The sequence below is a fragment of the Puma concolor genome, chromosome D2 (assembly GCF_028749965.1).
Source record: "Puma concolor isolate L17-30 chromosome D2, mPumCon1.1.hap2, whole genome shotgun sequence".
NCBI classification, from domain to species: Eukaryota; Metazoa; Chordata; class Mammalia; order Carnivora; family Felidae; genus Puma; species Puma concolor.
In genome coordinates this window covers 53,259,030-53,283,645 of record NC_141677.1, presented here as the reverse complement: position 1 = coordinate 53,283,645, position 24,616 = coordinate 53,259,030, and the positions used below count along the sequence as shown (strand labels likewise).

The 24,616-nt window shown below is 37.5% G+C and overlaps 1 protein-coding gene and 1 long non-coding RNA gene across 4 annotated transcripts in view; one reads left to right on the top strand and one right to left on the bottom strand.

The window, feature by feature from the left end:
* Window positions 1–24,616, bottom strand: part of BTAF1 (B-TFIID TATA-box binding protein associated factor 1) — a 119,598-nt gene that overhangs the window by 42,057 nt on the left and 52,925 nt on the right. For both annotated transcript variants that reach the window (XM_086680361.1, XM_086680362.1), the window contains 5 exons: window positions 13,769–13,873; window positions 12,177–12,326; window positions 11,723–11,865; window positions 11,041–11,215; window positions 9,378–9,581 (listed from right to left, as the gene is read on the bottom strand). In XM_086680361.1, coding sequence (XP_086536487.1) covers window positions 9,378–9,581; window positions 11,041–11,215; window positions 11,723–11,865; window positions 12,177–12,326; window positions 13,769–13,873 — 777 coding nt within the window. The remainder of the gene's footprint in view (window positions 1–9,377; window positions 9,582–11,040; window positions 11,216–11,722; window positions 11,866–12,176; window positions 12,327–13,768; window positions 13,874–24,616) is intronic.
* The window catches only part of LOC147576073 (uncharacterized), a 114,988-nt gene that overhangs the window by 64,271 nt on the left and 26,101 nt on the right, over window positions 1–24,616 (top strand). The window lies entirely within an intron of this gene.

The window sequence follows — 24,616 nt, the reverse complement described above, 5'->3', positions numbered from 1 at the left end:
CATTAGCACTGTATTCTCTAGGACAGTCTCCATGTAACACTATTACAATACCATTGACTATACTGCTTATGCTACACTGTAAACCTGAAACTAACAGATCATTGTGTGTCAGCTATGGACACACAAAGTCTACTGAGATCAACAAAATTACCTATCCTTTACACATATCTGATACGTCTAGGAGAACATTACACAGAAGGCCAACACAGTAGTCTGGTGAAATGAGAAAACTATCAACAAATATAAACTAACCTAATTAACAAATATCAAAACTCACAAATGTCCTTTCAGGGAAAAACTCTTCTTCTCAACTTAAAAACTTTGGGGGCAGCTACTGATAATTGGCTAAGTATTGCTAACTGGATTATTTTCATTCTTTCTTTGACCTCCCTTCCAGTAAAAATGCCCAAGTAGGAGGGGGCAAAAAAGGGAAAGAAATTGGTACAATATTCACGAATATTTTACTTACCAGGAGCTGCCTAAAGCTATAACCCTGTGACATCAGACTACTTTACAAGCCACATTAAAAGACTGCTCAATACATCTTTAACAACTCTGAGATATAACTCACATACAAAAGACCCATCTGAAGTGTACAATTAAAAAGAAATAAAGTGTACAATTAAAATTATTTTTATTTTGTTAGAGTTGTACAACCATCACAATTTTAGAACATTTTCATCATACCCAAAATAAAATTCATACCTGTTAACAATCATTCTTCATTGCCTTCCAGCCCTATGCAACCATTTATCTATTTTCTATCTTTATATGTGTGCCTATTCTAGATATTTCATATGAATGGACTAATCCAGTACATAATCTTTTGTGACTGGTTTCTTTCATTTAGCACAATGCTTTCAAGATTCATCAGTACTGTATTAATGAATGTAGTATTCTTTCCCGTTTCTTGCCAATTAATATCCTGCACTATATGGAAATATACCACATTGTATTTATCCATTCATTAGTTGATGGATATCCGGGTTGTTTCTACCCATTAGCTATTATGAAGTTATTTCATGAAGGTTAATGTACAAATTTTTGTGGGGACATGTTTTCTTTTTTTTAAATGTTTATTTGAGAGAGAGAGAGAGAGAGAGAGAGAGAGCGAGAGCATGAACGCACGAGCAGGGAAGGGGTGGGGGCAGGGGAACAGAGGATCCGAAGCGGGCTACACTGACAACAGAGAGCCCTACACACAGGGAGCCCTACATGGGGTTCGAACTCATGAACTGTGAGATCATGACTTGAGCTGAAGTCAGACGCTCAACCGACTGAGCCATAGAGGAGCCCCATGTGGGGCCATGTTTTTTAAATTACCATCTAAAGACTGTGTGAGGGCTTGCATAACAAAAATAGTCTTCTTGTTTGACAGGTAACTGTAATCACAGAGAGGCCCTATAAATAGGTCCAGTCTAAAGACTATTGGTCAGAGAAGCCTCCTCCATCAGGAGAACCTAATTTTTCAGACTTAGAAATGATCAATTCTGGGACTCCTAGGTGGCTCAGTCAGTTAAGTGTCTGACTCTTGATTTCGGCCCCGGGTCATGATCTCATGGTTTGTGAGTTCAAACCCCACGTTGGGCTCTATGCTGACAGTGCAGAGCCTGCTTGGGATTCTCGCTCTCCCTCTCTCTCTCTCTCTCTGCCCCGCCCCTGCTCACTCACTCTCTCTCTCAAAATAAATAAATAAACTTTAAAAGAGAAAGAAATTATCAATTCTAGTATGGGCAAGACTGATAATGCTGGCCTCTTATAAAAATCAAAACAGGCACACAAGTAAGATTTTATCATTATAAAATATGAAATTTTTTAAATTGAGCTCTATCTGCTTGACCTTGTCAGTTTCCTCACTACACAGAAACACAATCACATACCACTTCTAGCTTATACTTTCCACTTTGTATTATCTGTTTTATTTATTCAACTTCTGCATAAGATTTATTGGAAACAGGACCTCACTGCTAAAAGTTTGAAAACACTGTCCTAAATGTAATATGCTTTTGTCAATTTTTAGTGATTCTAAGCAGCTAAGGAAAAGCTTTCCAATCAGCCCAAGTTCATTGATTCATTCACTCAGTACTCAAGTGTTTATTGAGAAATACTAAAAGATGAGTAAGACCTAATGTCTTCATAACCTCAAAACAATGTAGAGACTAATATGGGAGACAGACATATAAGTAAATAAGAAAACATAACATATAACTGAGGTAAGTGCAGGCTGCCGTGAGACACATTGGATGCTTAACTCTTCTCAGGTGATAAGATAAGTGGAGGCTTGTCCCACCGAAGTTAACACTTGTGATGGGTTTTTAAAGAATGGGGTAAGTCAGGAGTTGTAGGGTCATATTGGCAAACAGACTGAGGTGAGGATGGTAAGTGAAGCATTGTCCAGGGACCTAAAAACAGCTAATCATGGCCTGAGTACAAGGTATAAATGGAAGAATGTCAAGAGATGAATTCTGGATAAGCATAGAGGGTGGAGGGTAGGGAATTCCTGACGAAACAAACGGGAGCTCAGACTCAGAAGGGAGAATGAGTGAGGCACAGAAAGTGAGTGAGCATATTGTATACGTCTGCAAGAAAGCTAACTACACTTAAGTGGAGGAAGTTTGAGAAACAGTAAGAGATGAGGAATTTATCTTTAATTATTTTTTTTATGAAATGTATTGTCAAATTGGTTTCCATACAACACCCAGTGCTAAGAGATGAGGAATTTAAAGGTGTGAAAAGAAAAACAAAAAGTAAAATAAAGGAAAATAAAGGAAAACAAAAATAATGTTTTTAAGCAGGGGAGGGATGCCTTCAGAGTGGCACTAAAGGACTTTACAAGTCTAGCACAACATGCAGGATGAAATGGACCAGAGACCACCTAGAGCCTTAGAGATGAGTCAGGACCTAGTCATGAAGTACTATGGCCCTTGACTGGGTTGTCGCAATGAAAACAGGGAAAAGATGAACATATGAGGCTTTTTGGAAGAAAATGGTAACAAGATTTGCAACTGTGGATTTAAAAAGGAATTTTACTGTTAAAAAAATTCCAGTTTTTGGGGCGCCTGGGTGGCTCAGTCAGTTGAGCTCCGACTTCGGCTCAGGTCATGATCTCACGGTTTGTGTGTTCAAGCCCCGCGTTGGGCTCTGTGCTAACAGCTCAGAGCCTGGAGCCTGCTTCTGATTCTGTGTCTCCCTCTCTCTCTGTCCCTCCCCCGCTCATGCTCTGTCTCTCTCTGTCTCAGAAATAAACATTACAAAAAAAATTTTTTTTAAATTCCAGTTTTGGTTATGTTAAGCTGAAGTGACAGTGAGATATCCAACTAAAAATGCCTAAAAGAACAACATCAAGGGGCGCCTGGGTGGCGCAGTCGGTTAAGCGTCCGACTTCAGCCAGGTCACGATCTTGCGGTCCGTGGGTTCAAGCCCCGCGTCGGGCTCTGGGCTGATGGCTCAGAGCCTGGAGCCTGTTTCCGATTCTGTGTCTCCCTCTCTCTCTGCCCCTCCCCCGTTCATGCTCTGTCTCTCTCTGTCCCAAAAATAAGTAAAACGAAAAAAAAAAAAAAGAACAACATCAAAAGATCAAGAGAAGATAGCAAAGCACATGGGTAAGAACTAACTTGTGAGAATGATAAGAGATAAAAATCTTAGGGAAACGCTCATATTTGGAAGGTAAGAGAAAAAACAGGATTCAGTGAAAAATTTAAAAAGCAGTGGCTCTTAGCCAAGGCTAAGACTAACCTTTTAAAATTGCCCTTCTCCCAAAAAATATAAATAAAAAAATAAAATTGCCCTTCCTGGGTGGGGAGATGGATGAAATAGGTGATGGGGATTTTGAGAAAAACACCTGTCATGATGAGCACCGGGTGTTGTATGGAATTGTTGAACCACTATATTTTGCAACTGAAATTAATGTAACACTGTATGTTAACTAACTGGAATTAAAATAAAAACTTAAGCAATCCCTATCAAAATAACACCAGCACTCTTCACAGCTAGAACAAACAATCCTAAAATTTGTATGAAACCAGAAAAGACCCCAAGTAGCCACAGCAATCTTGAAAAAGAAAACCAAAGCTGGAGGCATCACAATCCCGGACTTCAAGCTGAATTACAAAGCTGTAATCATCAAGACAGTATGGTACTGACACAAGAACACTCAGATCAATGGAACAGAATAGAGAACCCAGAAATGGACCCACAAACGTATGGCCAACTAATCTTTGACAAAGCAGGAAAGACTATCCAAGGGAGTAAAGACAGTCTCTTCAGCAAATGGTGCTGGGAAAACTGGACAGCAACACACAGAAAAATGAACCTGGACCACTCTCTTACACCATACACAAAAAGAAACTCAAAATGGATGAAAGACCTAAACACAAGACAGGAAGCTATCAAAATCCTAGAGGAGAAAGCAGGCAAAATCCTCCATGATGTCAGCCGTAGCAACTTCTTACTCAACACATCTCCGGAGGCAAGGGAAACAAAAGCAAAAATGAACTTCTGGGACCTCATCAAGATAAAAAGCTTCTGCACAGCAAAGGAAACAATCAGCAAAACTAAAAGACAACCGACAGAATGGGAGAAGATATTTGCAAATGACCTTATCAGATAAAGGGTTAGTATCCAAAATCTGTAAGAAGTTATCAAACTCAACACCCAAAAGACAAAGAATCCAGTGAAGAAATGGGCAAAAAACATAAATAGACACTTCTCCAAAGAAGACATCCAGATGGCAAACCAACACGTGAAAAAATGCTCAATATTACTCATCATCAGGGAAATACAAATCAAAACCACAATGAGATACTACCTCACACCAGCCAGAATGGCTAACATTAACAACTCAGGCAACAAAAGATGTTGGGGAGGATGCAGAGAAAGAGGATCTCTTTTGCACTGCTGATGGGAATGCAAACTGGTACAGCCACTCTGGAAAACAGTATGGAGGTTCCTCAAAAAATTAAAAATAGAACTACCCTATGGCCCAGCAATTGCATTACTAGGTACTTATCCAAGGGATACAGGTGTGCTGTTTCGAAGGGACACATGCACCCCAATGTTTATAGCAGCGCTATCAACAACAGTCAAAGTATGAAAAGAGCCCAAATGTCCATCAGTGGATGAATGGATAAAGAAGATGCGGTGTGTGTGTGTGTGTGTGTATACGTACACACACACATACACACACAGTGGAGTATTACTTGGCAATCAAAAAGCATGAAATCTTGCCATTTGCAACTATGTGGATGGAACTACAGGGTATTATGCTAAGCAAAATTAGTAAGAGAAAGATATCATATGACTTCACTCATATGAAGAATTTAAGATACGAAACAGATGAACATAAGAGAAGGGAAGCAAAAATATAAAAACAGGGAGGGGGACAAAACATAAGAGACTCTTAAATACAGAGAACAGAGGGTTGATGGCGAAGGGATGGGCTAAATAGGTAAGGGGCATTAGGGAATCTACTCCTGAAATCGTTGCACTACATGCTAACTTGGATGTAAATTAAATCATTTCATTAATTAAAACATTTAAAAAATAATAAATAATAATTTTTAAAAAAATGGGCAGAGGTTCTGAACAGATATTTTTTCAGAAGGCATACAGATAGCCAATAGTACACGAAAAGATGCTCATTATCACGAGGGAAATGCAAATAAAACCACAATGAGATATCATTTCATGCCTACCAAATGACAATTATCAAAAAGACAAGAAATAACAAGTGTTGGCAAGGATGTGGAAAAAGGGAACCCTTGTGCACTGTTAGTGGGGATGTAAATTGGTGCAACCACTATGGAAAACAGTATGGAGTTCCTCAAAAAATGAAAAATAGAACTACCAGATTATCCAGCACTTCCACTTCTGGATATTTATCTGAAGAAAATGAAACAGTAATTTGAAAAGATACATGCACGCTTATGTTCACTATAGCATCATTCACAATAGCCAAGATACACAAACAACCTAAGTGTCCATGGATGGATGAATGGATAACGATGCAGTATGTATCTACAATGGGACACTACTTTGCCATAAAAGAGAATGAAATGTCCCAACTGCAACAACATGGATGGACCTTTAGGGCATTATGCTAAGTGAAATACATCAGAGAAAGACAAATACCTTATGATTTCACCTACTGTGGAATCTGAAAAACAAAGGAACAAACAAAACTAATAGAGAGCAGACTGGTAGTTGCCAGAGGGGAAAGGGATAAGGAGGAGGTGGAATGGGTAAAGGAGGTCAAGAAGTACAAACTCCCAGTTCTATAATAAGTTATGGGAATGTAATGTACAGCATGATGACTACAGTCAGTAATATTGAACTGCATATTTGGAAGTTGCTAAGATAGTAAACCTTAAAAGTTTTCATCATAATGGGGCGCCTGCGTAGCTCAGTAGGTTGAGCACCTGACTTCGGCTCAGGTTATGATCTCACAGTCCGTGAGTTCAAGCCCCGCATCGGGCACTGTGCTGACAGCTCAGAGCCTGGAGCCTGCTTCGGATTCTGTGTCTCCCTCTCTATCTACCCTTCCAATCCCTCTCTCTCTCTCTCTCTTAAAAATAAATAAACATTAAAAATTTTTTTTTTAAGTTTTCAGGATAAGAAAAAAAAGTTGTCAGAAATAGTAGGGAGGGAAGAAGGGAAGCACAGGCAAAATGGATAAAGAACTACAACAATCAGAAAAACAACTTTATAAAATAACAATTCAGGAAAAAAATAGCAATTTTAGCCTTCTCTCACAGGTGAAAACAAATTCCAGTATATAATTTTTTCTAATTAGAAAAGAGGATAAGAAATGAAGACTGCTGTTTCACAGGAATCAACACAAGTGCCTCAGTTCCTGATCCTATAACTCAAAAAGGAAGAACTCATTTACACCACCTAACTTTAAGAACTTAGTAAGTACAAAGTTACAAAAATCAAGACATTGGTGATGGCATGAGAGACAAAACGACTGAACAGAATACAGATATAGATCTACACCTATACTTGAACAAATTTTTGACACAGGTGCCAGAGAATTCCAATTGGGACTGGGAACAGAAAATCTTTTCAATAAAAGATGCTTGAAAAACTGGTTATCTTTGGGGCACCTGGGTGGCTGTTGGTTAAGTAGTGCTGGCACTGCAGAGCCTGCTTGGGATTCTCTCTCTCCATCTCTCTCTGCCCCTCCCCCACTCAGGCTATCTCTCAAAATAAATTTTTAAAAATGTTTCAAATGGTTCTTTTTGAAAAACAAACAGAATTCAATTTGTACTTCATAGTAAACATAAACATTAATTCAATATGGATGATAAATCTAAATACAAAAGCTAAGACTGCAAAACTTTAGAAGAAAATATATGTAACTATCTTCACAAATTAGAGATAAGAAAAGGTACTTTAGGTCACAGAACACAATAACCATAAAAGAAAACAACTATTAAACTAGACTTCATCAAAATTAAAAATATCTGCTCATCTAAAGACAATTAAGAAAAAGAAAAGGCAAGCCACACACTGGGAGAAAATATGCAGGAAGCATCTATCTAACAAAGGATTGGTATTTCAGGATATAAAAACTTCTACAACTCAGTAATAAAAAGACAACCTAATTAAAAACAGGCAAATGATTTCTACAGACATTTCAGAAAGGAAGGTCTTCAAATGGCCACTAAGACATAAAAAAGTGTTGAACATATTAGCCATCAAGGAAACACAAAGTAAAAACCACAATGACACTATCATACAACGACCAGAATGGCTTCAGTGAAAAGGAGCAACCACACCAAATGTTGATGGTGATGTGGAACAACCAGAACTCACACATATTGCTGGTAAGAAGATAAAATGATATAGCCGCTTTGGGAAAATGTCTGCAATTTTTTATAAAAGTAAATAAACAACCACCCTAAAATCCAGCAATTCTACTCACACATGTTTATATTTACCCACGAGAAATGAAAATATATGTCTACAAAGACACTTGTACAAGAATGTTTATAACAGCTATTTCATAATAGCCAAAACCTTGGAATAGCCCAAGTGTTCATTAACAGGAGAAGGGCTTAACTGTGGTGTATTTATACAGTGGAATAAAACTAAATAATAAAAAATGAATTATTGATATATATAACAACATGGATGAATTTTAAAAAATCATGCTGGAAAAAAAACCTTAAAACCAAACAGCACAGAGCTTATGATTCCAATTATACAAATTTCTAGAATTGGCAAAAGTAACCTATGATGGAGGAAAAATCAGAACGATGGTTACTTGAGGGCAGGGACAGGCAGGGATTGACTGCAAAGTGGTGACAGTACTGTCTGTATCTTGATAGGGATTTGGTTTTCATAGGTATTGTCATCTGTTAAAATTCATCAAATAGTTTAAGATTTGTGGACTTCATAGTATTTTACCTCACAAAAGAGCAAAAACCATAACTACTGAATTTTAATGATACAGGTACATATATAGATATATCAGTTTACTGATATCTGTAACTAATTTATAAATTCATCAAAAAAGACAGACTGATGAGTAGACAGTGCAAATATATGTGATAAAGCAAATTTAGTAAAATGTTAACTCTGCAATCTAGTTGGGGAGTATATGAATGTTCATCGTGTAATTCTCTTACCTTCTCTCTCTTTCTTGTTTTAAGTTTTCCTTATTTAAGTTATCTGTCCACCGAACATGAGGGCTGAACTCATGACTCAGGAGTCACATGCTGCTCCAACTGACCCAGCCCAGTGCCCCTCCTTTTACTTTTATGTTTTACTCCCTTACTTTTATGTTTAAATATTTTCATTATAAGTTGAGAGAGGGCTTGAGAAATACTCAGGAACTTATACAGAAGCAGTTTATTCTATACTCTGCCAGTATTAAGCAAAACTGAGAAATGACCAAAAAAAATGGAACAGGTTTTTCTAATAAAGGTACATTGGTTTGTTAGAACCTGAGATTTAAAGAAAATTCCTTCCCCCTCCTCTAATTTCAAAAAAAAAAAGAAGGGGCACCTGGGTGGCTCAGTCGGTTGAGTGTCCGACTTCGGATCAGGTCATGATCTCATGGTTTGTGAGTTCGAGCCCCGCATTGGGCTCTGTGCTGACAGCTTAGAGCCTGGAGCCTGCTTCGGATTCTGTATCTCCTTCTCCCTCCCCCACTTGTGCTCTGTCTCTGTCTCTCAAAAATAAATAAATGTAAAAAAAAAATTAAAAAAAAAAAGTCAATGCAATGAAAACTTTTCTGAGGGGCAGGAGTGACAGGCTATCAAGCCATGGATTGATTCAACAAATTAGTGTTTTTGTGGTAAATATCACATGACAAATTTCTAATCTTTATTTCATGCTCTATCTAAAATTAAGAAAGTTACTTCTTTACTCACCAAGTCATTAGCTTGATCTATTGTAAAAACATTGTTGTTTACTCTACTACCAACTTCAATATGTGCATCAGTTAATGATGAAATAAGCTGTTTACATTCATTCTGCATTCGTGTGAATGGAACGGCAATTTCATCATAATACAAATGTTCTGAAAGGATATCAAGTAAACGTGGCTGCACAGCTAGGGTAACAGCTTTACACTCCTAAAATATAACAGACAAGAAATATTCAGGACAAATATATAAACATAATTCTAGAGATGCATACATTTTCACTTGCAAACTACAAAGTTCTAAATTCCTATTCATCTTGAATCTATGTTCTGTTACCTCCCAGAACATCGTTAGTTGCAGAGAAAAGGTATCACACCCAAACTACTATAATTTTAATATGAATCACTATAGAACATGCACATGGAACTATTATAATTCCATTAAATTTTGCACCTAATTACTCCTACTTTACTCTGAATTTATACCAAGTTTTATATATATAGCACGGACTTAAAAATATAACTGTAAAAAGAAATCAGTCAGAAGAGAACACTTAGCATGCACTAAAAATGTTATTTAAAAACTCATTATTAGATTTCTTAACAGTTGAACCCATAGCTTCACATGCCATACTGTAGAAATGGATATATATAATTTAAAAGCTACTTACCTGCCCCCAAATTTAACTAACCCTTCCCACTCTCTCTGGTTGTTGCCTGCCCCAACCAGAGGGGGAATGGCCTCAGTGGTGAGCCATGAGGGGTTCTGTGGGATCTGGGTGGTCAGCCTGGGCTTCACAGAGTAAGTCCAGAGAAGCTCTGTGAGGGTCCAGAAACCGAACTGTCAACACTTGCTGCTGAGTCTGAGAGGCACAAAAACACAGCATCACTGCCTCTCCAGCACACCGAGTCCTGCCTAAAAACAGATGAGCCTTGCTTCTTTCCAGAGGCAAAGCTGGGGTCTCAGATGCAACAGAGCATGGCTCAATTACTTTTAGACATAGCTTTGACAAACTGCTAAGAGGCAGTAACAAGAAACTCTCACAGCAAGTGCAGACAGTTAAATTTCCAGAATTCCAGTTAATGGAATAAACAAAGCCAGCAGGAAGTTTCTTTGATTTACAGAAGTAAGTCTTACACAAAATCACATATCTTATTAGAAGTTAAAGGTTAAAAGGGCTGCAAGAGAATGGCTTACTTGGAAACATGAAGACTTTAGTTTAAAGATGGAGGTTTTATTCTTCCTGTGACCAAAAATTCTGCCCTTGCTACTACTCATACAAATCAATCTCAAAGCCTCTTATCTTTTGTAGTGTTCAGATATTAAGGAATGAATGACCAACAGTTTCTGGACTGCTTCCACACATACACATGACTGTTTTGGAGGGACATTTCTTAACAGATTGTAGTATCAAGAGCAAACATTAAGTATGGTCATAGCTAGTAGTCTCAGGTACAAAACTGGGGGTTCTAAGAAAAAAGTCTAAGGTTAAAAGCAACTGGAAGAGAAATAATGTTTCACTACAATTTAGAATACTTTTCTAGAACTGTCGGATTTTTATACAGAGAAAATTTTGTTCTGTTTATAAAATATAATGAAAATAATCTTAACAGCTAATGGAAATTGGTTTACTTAACTTGTCTTCATTACTTTTGGGGAAAAATCTTACCTTTTGTAAAGCAGCCCATTCACAGATTACCAATGCAACACTAATTCTCTGCAAGGCAGATTTGGAGTTCAAATAGAAGAGTAGTAACTGGCCAAGGGATTCAGCTGGCTTAATTTCTTGGGTTACCACATTTACACCTGGATCACAAATACAGCAACAAAGTGCTCCTAACAACCTAGGAGGGAGAAAAAAGAAGTTACTAGAGAACTTACTTGAAGTAAAGTTTCCCCTATTGAAGCTATAACTTTTCACAACAAAGATATAACTCCTCTTTCATCTTCATAAAAAGATATAAATCTTATTTAAAACTTCAAAAAAAAAAAGAAAAACATTTAATTACACTTTTTCTTACTCTGTAACTAGTGTGATGGAGGAAGTATTGACAAACACATCAGAAGAATATTTTGGTTCTTTTAAAAGCCTTCTCAATTTTTGGGGGCGCCTGGGTGGCGCAGTCGGTTAAGCGTCTGACTTCAGCCAGGTCACGATCTCGCGGTCCGTGAGTTCGAGCCCCACGTCAGGCTCTGGGCTGATGGCTCGGAGCCTGGAGCCTGTTTCCGATTCTGTGTCTCCCTCTCTCTCTGCCCCTCCCCCGTTCATGCTCTGTCTCTCTCTGTCCCCAAAATAAATAAAAACGTTGAAAAAAAAAAATTAAAAGCCTTCTCAATTTTTGTATACTCACTTGGCTGCCATCATTCTGGCCCGCATAACCACAAAATCCCTAGTGGAGGGATCTTCCATGATGGTCTCTGCACCTGCAATGTACTCCTGAAGGACTTCTTTAGTTTGGCTTTGGCCTTGGCGTACCTTACCACATGTTTTTTCCTAGAAAGAAAGGTGGGGGGAGGAGGGGAAACTATAATTAAAGATTAATCATTAAAATTTAATAGGCAACTCTCCTCTATACGCAAAAATACTCTCATTTGTTATCCCAGTAAAATACATTTCTTTTCCCAAAATTTTAATGGATAAAAATTACTATGCATTTTGTCAAGGTCCTCATAAAACAGTAATTTGTCCTTACATTAAATTAATTAAATTACACTTAAGATAAAGCAATACAAATTTCTTACATAGTTTACTATATTAATATTTAGACCTAAATATACAAATACATTATGTCCCTTTACACTCACCTTGGCTCTGGCTTTTACTTCTAGCAACATATTTAAGTCAATAGGTAAATGAGAAGGCTGCATCATCAAGCAAAGCCAAGCACCCATCCAGGGACAAGCAGCTGCTACCACATAATGAACTGAAGCTTTGCTCAACAGTTCCATCCAAACCTACAAAGTGAAAGAGAAACATGAAAAGTGAAATTTTTCTAGTATGGAGTAATAAAATCTAATACTTATTTTTAGGGATACTGAGTTAAAAAAAAAAAAAGGTTGGAAATAGCACAGAGATCAATTTTAAAAGTCAACAGAAAAGCTTATTTTTAAATGCTGCTTTTTGATAGTTTTGTATACTAAAAAACACAAAAGATGGGGCGCCTGGGTGGCGCAGTCGGTTAAGCGTCCGACTTCAGCCAGGTCACGATCTCGCGGTCCGTGAGTTCGAGCCCCGCGTCGGGCTCTGGGCTGATGGCTCAGAGCCTGGAGCCTGTTTCCAATTCTGTGTCTCCCTCTCTCTCTGCCCCTCCCCCGTTCATGCTCTGTCTCTGTCCCAAAAATAAAATAAAAAACGTTGAAAAAAAATTAAAAAAAAAAAAAAAAAAAAAAAAAAACAAAAAACACAAAAGAAAGTTTTAAGGAGAGGAACACAAGAGTTTTCTTCAATATTTTGCAAAAATCATTTAAAATGTAAGATACCCATAACAATAAGAGTTGTCAAAATCTCAGCTGTTGAAATCCTTTGCATGTATCATAAAGCTCAATACTAATGCAGTCCTATATTCAACATACACTCTTCAACATCTAACAGTTCCTCATAGATGTCCTCTGCTAAAGTTAGAGGTGGTAATGTCCTAGCATAAATTAAGAACAATGTAAGTCTTGATTCATGATCTTACTTAATAAGGTACCTTTCTTGATGCGTAGCATTAAACGTAATTAAAAGCCTGTAGAAATACCACCACTGTTAATCCAAGGCTGTTAACAATGAGCCACCTCAGAGGCAATAATTCCAGACTCAATTAACAGATTTGAAAGGTCAAACAGTACCATTTCCCTTTATAGACAGTTAAATATATCAAATGGCTCATCTTAAAAGATCCCAATACACCTTGCAAATAAGGGGGAAAAGTACAAATTTAAACTAAAACGATCAGACTCTGTGTATTACCAATGATTTCCAAAAGATACTTCACAGGATCAATAAGCATACTTATAAACAGCAAAATAAGTGAAAAAGAAAAGTCTTTCCTTCATTTTACTTTCTGTACTGAGGCTATCAGAAAGTGCTTAAAACACTTGCCTGTAGATTTAACTATTATATTCCATAAGAAGACTATTTTCTTGTCATATCTTGCCTGGCCTGAGGATACCCATGTCAGACTTCTGAGCTATAGAACTGTGAAGTAATACATTTATGTTGTTTTAAGCCACTAATTTGTGGTCATTTGATATGGCAGTAATAGAAAACTAACAGTAAGCAATCTCTGACTTTTCAAATGTTTTGATTTCTAATTTCTTAAAATTCCTGACCAACAACAGTATAGCGATTGTGAAAAATTTTTTAAATCTACCAAATCACTGGGGAAAAGAGTACAGATATATTCACTGTGTACCTTGTGAATGAGGTCCAGAATTTCCTGGCTGCTTTCTAATACACAAAACTGAAAAATGTGTCGCAGCATATCAGGCAGAATAGGTATAAGCCAAGATGAAGAGTTCTGAAAACAAAAACAGCAAATCTATAGTATACAATTCTTGGGTGTTAGCTTATTTAAAGAGTTATAAGTCAAGTAATACAACTGTTATATGGCTTTATCAAAAAGGTTCAACTGGGTGATAAGTTTTTACAAGATTTTGGAGCAAGAGAATCCTATTTCTTATTCCAAAGATTTAAGGAAATTAAATATCATCAGAGGAACTAGTATTTTAAAAATGCAGATTCTGTCAGGGCGCCTGGGTGGCGCAGTTGGTTAAGCGTCCGACTTCGGCCAGGTCACGATCTCGCGGTCCGTGAGTTCGAGCCCCGCGTCAGGCTCTGGGCTGATGGCTCAGAGTCTGGAGCCTGTTTCCGATTCTGTGTCTCCCTCTCTCTCTGCCCCTCCCCCGTTCATGCTCTGTCTCTCTCTGTCCCAAAAATAAATAAACGTTGAAAAAAAAAATTATAAAAAAAAAAAATGCAGATTCTGTAGTAGCACAGCATAAAGTCTGCTTAGTAGAAAATATAAGATAAGGCTGGGAAAATATTTGGAGGCCGAATTCACTTCACCTGACAAGTGTGCAACCATCTCCTTTTCAATATGGTTGCAAAACGTAATATGGTTTTAGCTCACTATTAGTATGATCTTAAAAAAATCACAAGGTATGACTTAGCCCATCCAGGGCCAATCTGTCTATTGCAGATCTGAAAGCTGGCTGACCTATTTTCATTAATTTTGCACCTGTCTTCTAGCAGGCAATGATTTAGGCAGGAAATCTAATGCTGTTACTTTGTATTTACAGGTCTCTTTAATTAGATTGGTGGGGGAACGGGGTGCAATGAGGAGCTCATTATTATTTTCACTCCTTTAGAGATTATCCTCCTTGGAATTCCTCTCCCGCAACTTTGTTTTAAGTAGTTAATGGACCTGTAGTATGCTACTAACTAGGACTCTACTAATCAAAAATTTCCCCCCTAATCTTAGGGAAAGTCTGCAAAGTTTGATGACCATTTAGCATTAATCCAGTACAGTGTAAACTAATATACAGAAAAATTCTTGCCACAGTCTGTTTACTTCACCAATTTTAAATTAACTATAACCTGGAACACTATTACTAAAGTTATATGTGAATTCAAGCCTAAGAATGGCTTTTGAAAAAAATGTTTTGGTCTGTGTTAAATAATTAACATAACAATTATTAGCACTTTATGTTAGTGTTACATGTAGTCCCCAACATTTTTGTAGTGAGCATCAGACAGAGGGGAGTGCATCTGTGGGCATTACTGAGAAAAATAAATAGTGGTTATTTAGTGTGACACAGATGGGGTAGTTTCTTCCCAGTTGCTTTATTCAGATTGATGTTCCCTGCTATGTACTCCTTCCTAGAACTCTGAATAAAGAGAACTGATGACACACAGAAATCAGATTATAATACAGTTCACTGTACCTGAAAATCAAGGTGAGACTTCTAGCCATCTATACTCCCTCACACTCTATCCTCCAGCCAATTTCCTTTCACCTCCTCTTTACTGCCATCATGTTCTCTCCAGCTTCCAGAGTTTCACCTGCTGCTCCTTCCTTTTACCCTGCTCTTCACTGGTTAAATTCTACTCATCCTTCAGATCTCAGCTTAGACTTCACTTTTAGCAGGACCTTCCCTGACCTTCACTCACCTCACTAGCTAGGATCCAGCAGCATCATCTACTTCCTCTACCAGACACTCACCTCATTATGTTATTAGAGCTTGTCTAGTTGTCTGGGAGTTTCTCCTGTCTTGTTTAGTTTCCTATTTTAAGCTCTAGAAAAGGGTAGAGACCTGTCTCTTTCTGGTCAGTATCTAAAGAATTGTAGGGGCGCCTGGGTGGCGCAGTCGGTTAAGCGTCCGACTTCAGCCAGGTCACGATCTCGCGGTCCGTGAGTTCGAGTCCCGCGTCAGGCTCTGGGCTGATGGCTCAGAGCCTGGAGCCTGTTTCCGATTCTGTGTCTCGCTCTCTCTCTGCCCCTCCCCCGTTCATGCTCTGTCTCTCTCTGTCCCAAAAATAAATTAAAAAACGTTGAAAAAAAAATTTTTTGGAAAAAAAAAAATTGTAAACACATATTAGGCACTAAAATATTTGTTGAATAAATCCATATTGCTTAGAGGAAATGGTCCAACGTCACAGACAGTAATGTGTGAAATTTCCCACAAATTAATAGTTGGTAATAAATCCCTAACTGGCAAAACTGACAGGGTAAGATCTTGCCATTTTTCTTTTGCTACACCCCTTCTGTCTTCCCACAAGCATGCCCACAAAATGAGTAGATGTGGAAAAAAAGCAACAATCTGATCACCACCACCAGGAACACCTGATTTGATTTCCTGCCTGGAGGCAAATTCATCATCATTTATATCCATATCAAATGATTTGGGGTTGCAGGGAAGGAGATTTGAAAAGAGGTTACAACAAAGTGATGAATCACACTGAGTTCTTCCACAAATTTGGTCTGAAATCCTATTTTGGCCCACCACAAGAGAAACACACATACAAACGCGCGCATGCGCGCCGAACTCTTACACAATTTATAATGCTCTATTCTATTCATTTGTCCAATCAATATTTATTGAAAGTCAGCTAAATATTTAACCTCTGCTCTTGCTTTTTAACATCTTTGTAATATCTGGCCCATACCTAATTATGCAAATATTCTCTAATGCCAATCTTATTTAAGTGTATTCTTTTGGTCTTCTACATATGCCTATGTGAAATTTCTTATATCTTGAATCCCCACATTCCAACTCAATTTCATATATACCTTCATGCTAAATATAAGCTTCTTGCTAAAGTTTGCCTTTCAAACAAGTCAATGCTGTATGTAACTGAGATTTTGGAATGACTCATAAAGTGGCTGTGATGCAAGTGGAATGGAAAAGTTGACCCAGTCAGCAGAACAAAAGATTAATGTCTGGCATATTTTTCTAGATTGATGAGTCAAGTTCCAGCTATAACTCTTAGTGGTTACAACACTAGTTACTCTAGATATTCCAGTAAAGTAGTTCACTGAGAGACATAGAGATCCATAGACAGCACTCTTGTATGTACACACACAGTCATAAGCTAATGAGACAAAACATAAAGGAAAATCACATGGTAAATTCCTTCACTTTCATTGCCAAACTACTGGTTTAACAAAAAAAGTTACACTTTGATGTTAAGTCCTTACCAAATGAAACTAGTTTGGTATGCTTAAAAATTATTCTTTCATGCTCCCTAAGAAGCCAGGCTTGCCAATACTTCCAAATGTTAACATCACAAATGGTATGGTATGTCACAGAGAAGTCTAATGGTAATAAGATTTCATAAATACCTGTATTAACTGTCGTTTTATTTAAGGATATTTTAGAGACGTGTATGCCTGCATACACAGTCATAATGGGATAAACCTTAAGATTAAGGGCATCTTTGTCATAAAGTCTTCTGGTTTCATAAAGTAAAACATAACAAAAAATTACTAAAGATAATCAGAATCCTTTCAAGGAAATAGAGGCATCAGTCTTTAAGAGGTACAGTGCAGATTTAGCCTCAACACTGAAGTTATTGAGAGGAATGGATTGAGAAGTTAGAAAATGAAACCAGTTTCAGCAATAGAGTTACCAGCAATTTAAAGAAGAGTTCATGTTTTCACTTTGTACTTAAGATGACTTAATATACAAAAGTGAGAAAGCAATTCAATAGGCACTTAAATCCATTTTGTCTCCATGTAAAATTTATAAATTTTTTTTTTACATTTTTATTTATTTTTGAGAGAGAGAGGGAGACAGAGCACAAGTTGGGGAGGGGCAGAGAGAGAGGGAGACACAGAATCTGAAGCAGGCTCCAGCCTCCAAGCTGTCAGCACAGAGCCTGACATGGGGCTCGAACTCACAGACCATGAGATCATGACCTGAGCTGAAGGCAGACACTTAACCAACTGAGCCACCCAGGCGCCCCTCCATGTAAAATTTAAAACTGAAAGTCAGCCAGAATTGGACCAGATTCTGAGCCTGAAATCAGTAACTGTGAGTGGTGCAGCTACAAGAGCTTGGGAAAGTTTAATTTTTGGTCACCAGTTCCTTCATTGGCAACACAGAATGGCAGTAGCCACCCATGTTACATGCTTACCAGCATTCACAGCATAAAGGCCTCAATAATAACTTGGATTATTACTATAATCAAATATCATTCTTACACCTCAGTATACAAATAAGATTGCAAATTATTAGAAAAGAATTCCCAGAACTTGAAGTATTATCGTTCTTACTATCTGTACTATTAATTATTTGTACAGCATTAACATTTTAATAAAGCACTTTCATTTACATTATCTTACTTAGCCCATATAAGTCTAAGGAACACTGGGTGAAGATTATCACCAGAATAGTTAAATCAACTTGACCAAGATCATAAATTTAACAAACAGTAGAGCCAAGGTTAGAATCCAGATTTTTTATTTAGTTAAGGCATCTTTTCATTAAGCCACTGAAGTAATAATAGTCATAGAAAGCAGCTCAGAAAAAGGGAAGTTCAAGTGAAAACAGATTTTTTTTTTTAATGTTTATCGATGTCACAAATAGTGAGATTATGACCTGAGCCAAAATCAACAGTCAGGCACCTAACCAAATGAGCCACCAGGTACCCCAATGAGAATAGATCTTTATCATCACCACATGTCTATCATCTCTCACCCAAATTCCTGGAGCCAAATATATTTTGAAATTCCTAATTTTTCAAATTTTATAACAATACTGAGGTTGTATATACTGCATGCTATGTAATATCCTCAACAGGGCCTGTGGTGGCACCCAAATATGTTATTATTTCTGAAGCAAAATTTGTGAATGGGCGTATTTACTAGGATAAAGACTTAAAGTTTCTCTTCAAGATGAGCAGGCTTTTCACCAAATGAGTAGTTTGAGAAGTTGGTTCACTTTACAAAAAAAAAAAACTTCGGATTTCAAAACTGCAAATAAGAGATCATGAACTTGTATTATAAGACAGTTTGCAGGTAGCTATGAAGCAGTCAACAGCAACCATCAGGTAATGCTGTAGAGAAGAATACAATAACAGATACAACCATTGGACATAGTTTACTCTGGTATATTCTCAGCAAATAATGTTGCTGAGATCATAAAAGTAATAATAACCACTAAGTTTTCACTGCATCGTGATGTTAGGTAATAACAACAAAAAAATCACAGTGAGTTATAGAAGCTGGAATTGTTTTGTGGCACTAGAGAACTGCCCTATTCCCTGAAGGAAAGATACAGAAAGAAAGGGAGATAATATTTTGGAAGGACAGTGTATATGTGGGGGGGAGGGGACAAGTGATGAGCCATGTGCCAAAATACTCTCATGAAAGGAATCAAAGGCATCCAAATTGGTGAGCAAGAAGTAAAACTGTCAGTATTTGCAGATGACACGATACTATATAGAGAGAACCCTAAAGACTTCACCAAAATCCTACTAGAAATGACAGATGAATTCAGTAAGCTTGCAGGGTATAAAATTAATATACAGAAATCTGCTGCATTTCTCTGCACCAATAATGAAGCAACAGAAAGAGAAGAAAATAATCCCATTTACAACTGTACCAAAAATAATAACTAGGAATACAGTTAACCAAGGAAGTGAGAGACCTGTACCCTGAAAAATAAAACTGATGAAAAAACTGAAGATAACACAAATGGAAAGATATTCCATGCTCAACAAATATTGCTAAAATGTCCATAACACCCACACCAATCTACAGATTTAATACAATCCCTAAAAAAATACCAACAGGGATAGGGGATGGGGGAGAGGGAAAAGTAGGTGATGGGCACCTACTTTTAAAAGTGGGTGGAGGACACTTGTTGGGATGAGCACTGGGTGTTGTATGGAAGCCAATTTGACAATAAATTATATTAAAAAAAGAAAGAAAACTGAAATTAAAAAAGAAAAAAAATACCAACAGGGAGTGCCTGGGTGGCTCAGTCAGTTAAGCACCTGACTCGATTTTGGCTCAGGTCATGATCTCACAGTTCATGAGATCAAGTCCTATGCCGAGTCTGCACTGTCAACACTGTCAAAATAAATAAATGTCAACATAAATATTTAAAAAAATATACCAACAGCATTTTTCACAGAACTAGAACATTCCAGAACTAGAACATTCCTAAAATTTGTATGGAGCCACAAAAGACCCTGAATGGCCAAAGTAATTCTGAAAACAGAACAAAACTGGAGGTATCACATTCCTAGATTTCAAGTTATACTACAAAGCTGTAGTAATCAAAACAGTATGGTGCTGGAACACAGACACATAGATTAATGAAACAGAATAGAGAGCCAGAAATAAACCCATGATTATATATTATATGGTCAATTGATCATTGATAAAGGAGGCAAAAATATGCAATGAGAAAAAGTCTCTTCAACAAATACTGTTGGGAAAACTGGACAGCTACATGCAAAAGAATGAAACTGGACTACCACCTTCTTACACCATACACAAAAATAAAACTCAAAATGGATTAAGGACCTAAATGTGAGCCTAAAACCATAAAAATCTTAGAAGAGAGCACAGGCAGTAATTTCTCTGACACTGGCCATAGGAACATTTTTTTTTTTTTTTTAGATAGGTCTCCTCAGGCAAGGGAAACAAAAGCAAAAAATAAACTAAAAGCTTTTGCACAGCAAAGGAAACAATCAACAAAACCAGAAGGCAACCTTCAGAATGGGAGCAGATATTTACAAATGACATACCTGATAAAGGTTAGTATCCAAAATATATAAAGAACTTCTAAAACTCAACACCAAAAAAAAAAAAAAAAAAAAAAAATACAATTGAAAAATGGGCAGAAGACATGAATGGACATTTCTCCAAAGAAGACATACACATGGCCAACACACACATGAAAAGATGCTGAATATCACTCATCATCAGGGAAATGTAAATCAAAGCTACAGTGAAATATCACACTTGGCAGAATGGGGGGGGGGGGGGTCACAGAAGGAATGACTGGTCGTGTGTCTGTGAGGGTGCAAACTTCCTGTTCTATAGACCAGAGACACCATTTTCATCATTAGGCCACCAACACTGATCAACCCCAGTGAGCCAAACAGTGCCACCAAGTGGAGAATGAAGCCATTACACCAAGCTCCACCTCCCTGAGCCCTCCAGGCACCTCTACTCTAAGGCATGTGGGCCAGAGAATCAGAGTAGCAGGTCCTTCTCCCAGAAGATCAGCACAAATCCCTTCCGCTATCTTAGTCAATTGACCATAGACTGCTGCAAAGTTCCACCTGCAGGGCAAAGGAGATCTAGCTTCATTTGGGTTTTTTGTTTGTTCATTTATGTTGTTGTTGTTGCTTCTGTTTTGGTTTTGCTATTTTTGTTTCCTTGGATACAGAAGGAGCAAAGTTTATTTTATTTTACTACTTAAAAAATGTTTTCTCTCTTCTTTTTTTCTATCAAGCTTCTCTTAATAAGCAGACCAAAACACACCTAGGATCTAACTTCCTTTATTTGATTTTTTTAATTCTTTAATTTTTATTTCATTCTAATATTACTTTTTTCTTCCTCCAAAATGACAAGACAGAGAAATTCACCTCAAAAGAAAGAACAGGAAGAAATGATGGCCAGGGATTTAACTAATGCAGATATGAATAAGATGTCTGAACTAGAATTTAAAGCAACAATTATAAAGATACTAGCTGGGCTTGAAAAAAGCATAGAAGACACCAGAGAATCCCTTTCTACAAAGATAAAAGAACTAAAATCTAGTAAGGTCAAAATTTAAAATGCTATACATGAGAGGCAATTCCAAATGTAGGCCATAAAAACGAAGATGGACAAGCCAGAAGAGCAAATTACCAGTACAGAAGATAAACAATGAAGCTGAAAGAAGAGGGAAACAAAGGTCAGGGATCATGAAGGCAGAATTAGGGAACTCAGTGATTTATTAAAACATAACATTCGGGGGCGACTGAGGGGCTCAGCTGGTTAAGTGTCAGGCTCTTGATTTCAGCTCAGGTCATGATCTCACAGTTCATGGGATCGAGCCCCACGTCAGGCTCTGTGCTAACAACAAGGAGCCTGCTTGGGATTCTCTCTCACCTTCTCTCTCTGGCCTTCCCCGGCTTGTGTGCTCTCTCTCTCTCAAAACAAACAAACATTTAAAAAAGTAATAACATTCATATTATATGAATCCAGAAGACGAAGGGAGAGAAAAAGGGGCAGAAGGTTTATGTGAGCAAATTATAGCTGAAAACTTCCCTAATCTGGGGAAGGGAACAGACATCAAAATCCAAGTAGCACAGAGAGCTCCATTAAATTCAACAAAAGCCAGGCATCACCAATATACCATAGTGAAATTCACAAAATACACAAAGAAAGAATCCTGAAAGCAGCAAGGGGAAAAAAGTCATTAACCTAACACTGAGAGACAAATCAGGTTTGCAGGAGACCTGTCCACAGAAGCTTGGCAGGACAGAAAGAAGAGGCAAGATAAATTCAACGTGCTGAATGGGAAAAATATGGAACCAAGAATACTCTATGCAGCAGGGTTGTCATTCAAAATACAGTAAGAGAGGGCGCCTGGGTGGCCGACTTCAGCTCAGGTCATGATCTCACCGTCCGTGAGTTCAAACCCCATGTCGGGCTCCGTGCTGACAGCTTGGAGCCTGGAGCCCGCTTCAGATTCTGTTTCCCTCTCTCTCTGCCCCCCTCGCCCCCGCTCATGCTCTGTCTCTCTCTGTCTCAAAAATAAATAAAAATACTAAAAAAAAAAAAAAAAAAATAGAGTAAGAGATAGAGTTTCTCAGACAAAAACTAAAGGAGTTTGTGACCACTAAACCAGCCCTGCAAGAAATTTCAAGGGGAATTCTTTGAGTTGGGAGAGGAGGGGAGGGAAACTAAAAGCAACAAAGACCTAAAAGTACCAGAGCATCATCAGAAACACCAACTCTACAGGTAACACAATGGCCCTATTTCATATCTTTTAATAATCACTCTGAATGCAAATGGATGAAATACTCTAGTACAGGGTATTAGAACAGATTTAAAAACAAGGTCCATCTATATGCTGCCTACAAGAGACTCATTTTAGACCTAAAGACAACTGCAGACTGAAAGTGAGGGGATGGAGGACCATCTATCATGCTAATGGACATCAATGAAAGCTGAAGTAGCCATACTAATACAAGACAATCTAGATTTTAAAACAAAAGCTATAACAAGAGATAAAGAACAGTATTATATCATAATTAAGGGGTCTATCCATCAAAAATATCTAACAATTGTAAATATTCATGCCAACTTGGAAGCACCCAAATATATAAATCAATTAATAACATAAAGAAACTCATTGATAATAATACAATTATGGTAGGGGGCTTTAACACCCCACTTACAGCAATGGACAGATCATCTAAGCAGAAAATTGACAAGGAAACAATGGCTTTGAACACACTGGACCAGATGGAATTTATTTCACCCTAAAACAGAATACACATTCTTCTCGAGTACACACGGAACATTCTCCAGAAGAGATCACATACTGGATCACAAATCAACCCTCAACAAGTACACAAAGATCGGGATCATAGCATGCATATTTTCAAATCACAGTGTTAATGAAACTTAAAGTGTACCACAAGAAAAAAATTTGGAAAGCCCTTAAATACATGAAGGTTACAGAACATCCTACTAAAGAATGAACAGATTAACCAGGAAATCAAAGAAGAAATTTAAAAAATACATGGAAGCACATGAAAATGAAAACATGACAGTCCAAAATCTTTGGGATGCAGCAAAGCCAGTTATAACAAGGAAGTATATTACAATTCAGGCCTATCTTGAGAAGCAAGAAAGGTCCCTACACAACTTAATCTTACACCTAAAGGAGCTAGAAAAGAGACAGCATATAAAGTCTAAACCAGCAGAAGAAGGGAAATAATAAAGATTAGAGCAGAAATAATTGATAAACAAAAATAGAACAGATCAACAAAACTAAGAGCTGGTTCTTCGAAAAAATTAACAAAATTGATAAATTCTTAGCGAAACTTACCAAAAAGAAAAGAGAAAGGATCCAAATAAAATCACTAATGAAAGAGGAGAGATCACAACCACCAACAGAGAAATATAAACAATTATAACAAAATATTATCAAAATTACATGCCAACAAACAGGGCAATGTGGAAGAAATGGACAAATTCGTAGAAACTGACAAACTACCAAAACTGAAACAGGAAGAAATAGAAAATTTGCACAGACCCATAACCAGCAAAGAAACTGAATAAAAATCTCAACTAATAAGAGTCCTGTGCCAGATGGCTTCCCAGGGGAATTCTACCAAACATTTATAGAAGAGTTAATAAATATTCTTCTCAAACTGTTCCAAAAAAAATAGAAAGAAAACTCCCAAGCTCATCCTATCGATAAGGGTTTAGTATCCAAAATCTATAAAGAACTTATCGGGGTGCCTGAGCGGCTCAGTCAGTTAAGCATCCAACTTCGACTCAGGTCATGATCTCACAGTTCCTGGGTTCGGGCCTGGCATCAGGCTCTGTGCTGACAGCTCAGAGCCTGAAGCCTGCTTCAGATTCTGTGTCTCCCTCTCTCTCTGCTCCTCCCCTGCTTGTACTCTCTCTCTCAAAAATAAACAAACATTAAAAAAAAAAAAAAGACCTTATCAAACATCTAAAAAACAACCCAGTTAAGAAACTGGCAGAAACATGAATAGACACTTTTACACAGAAGACATC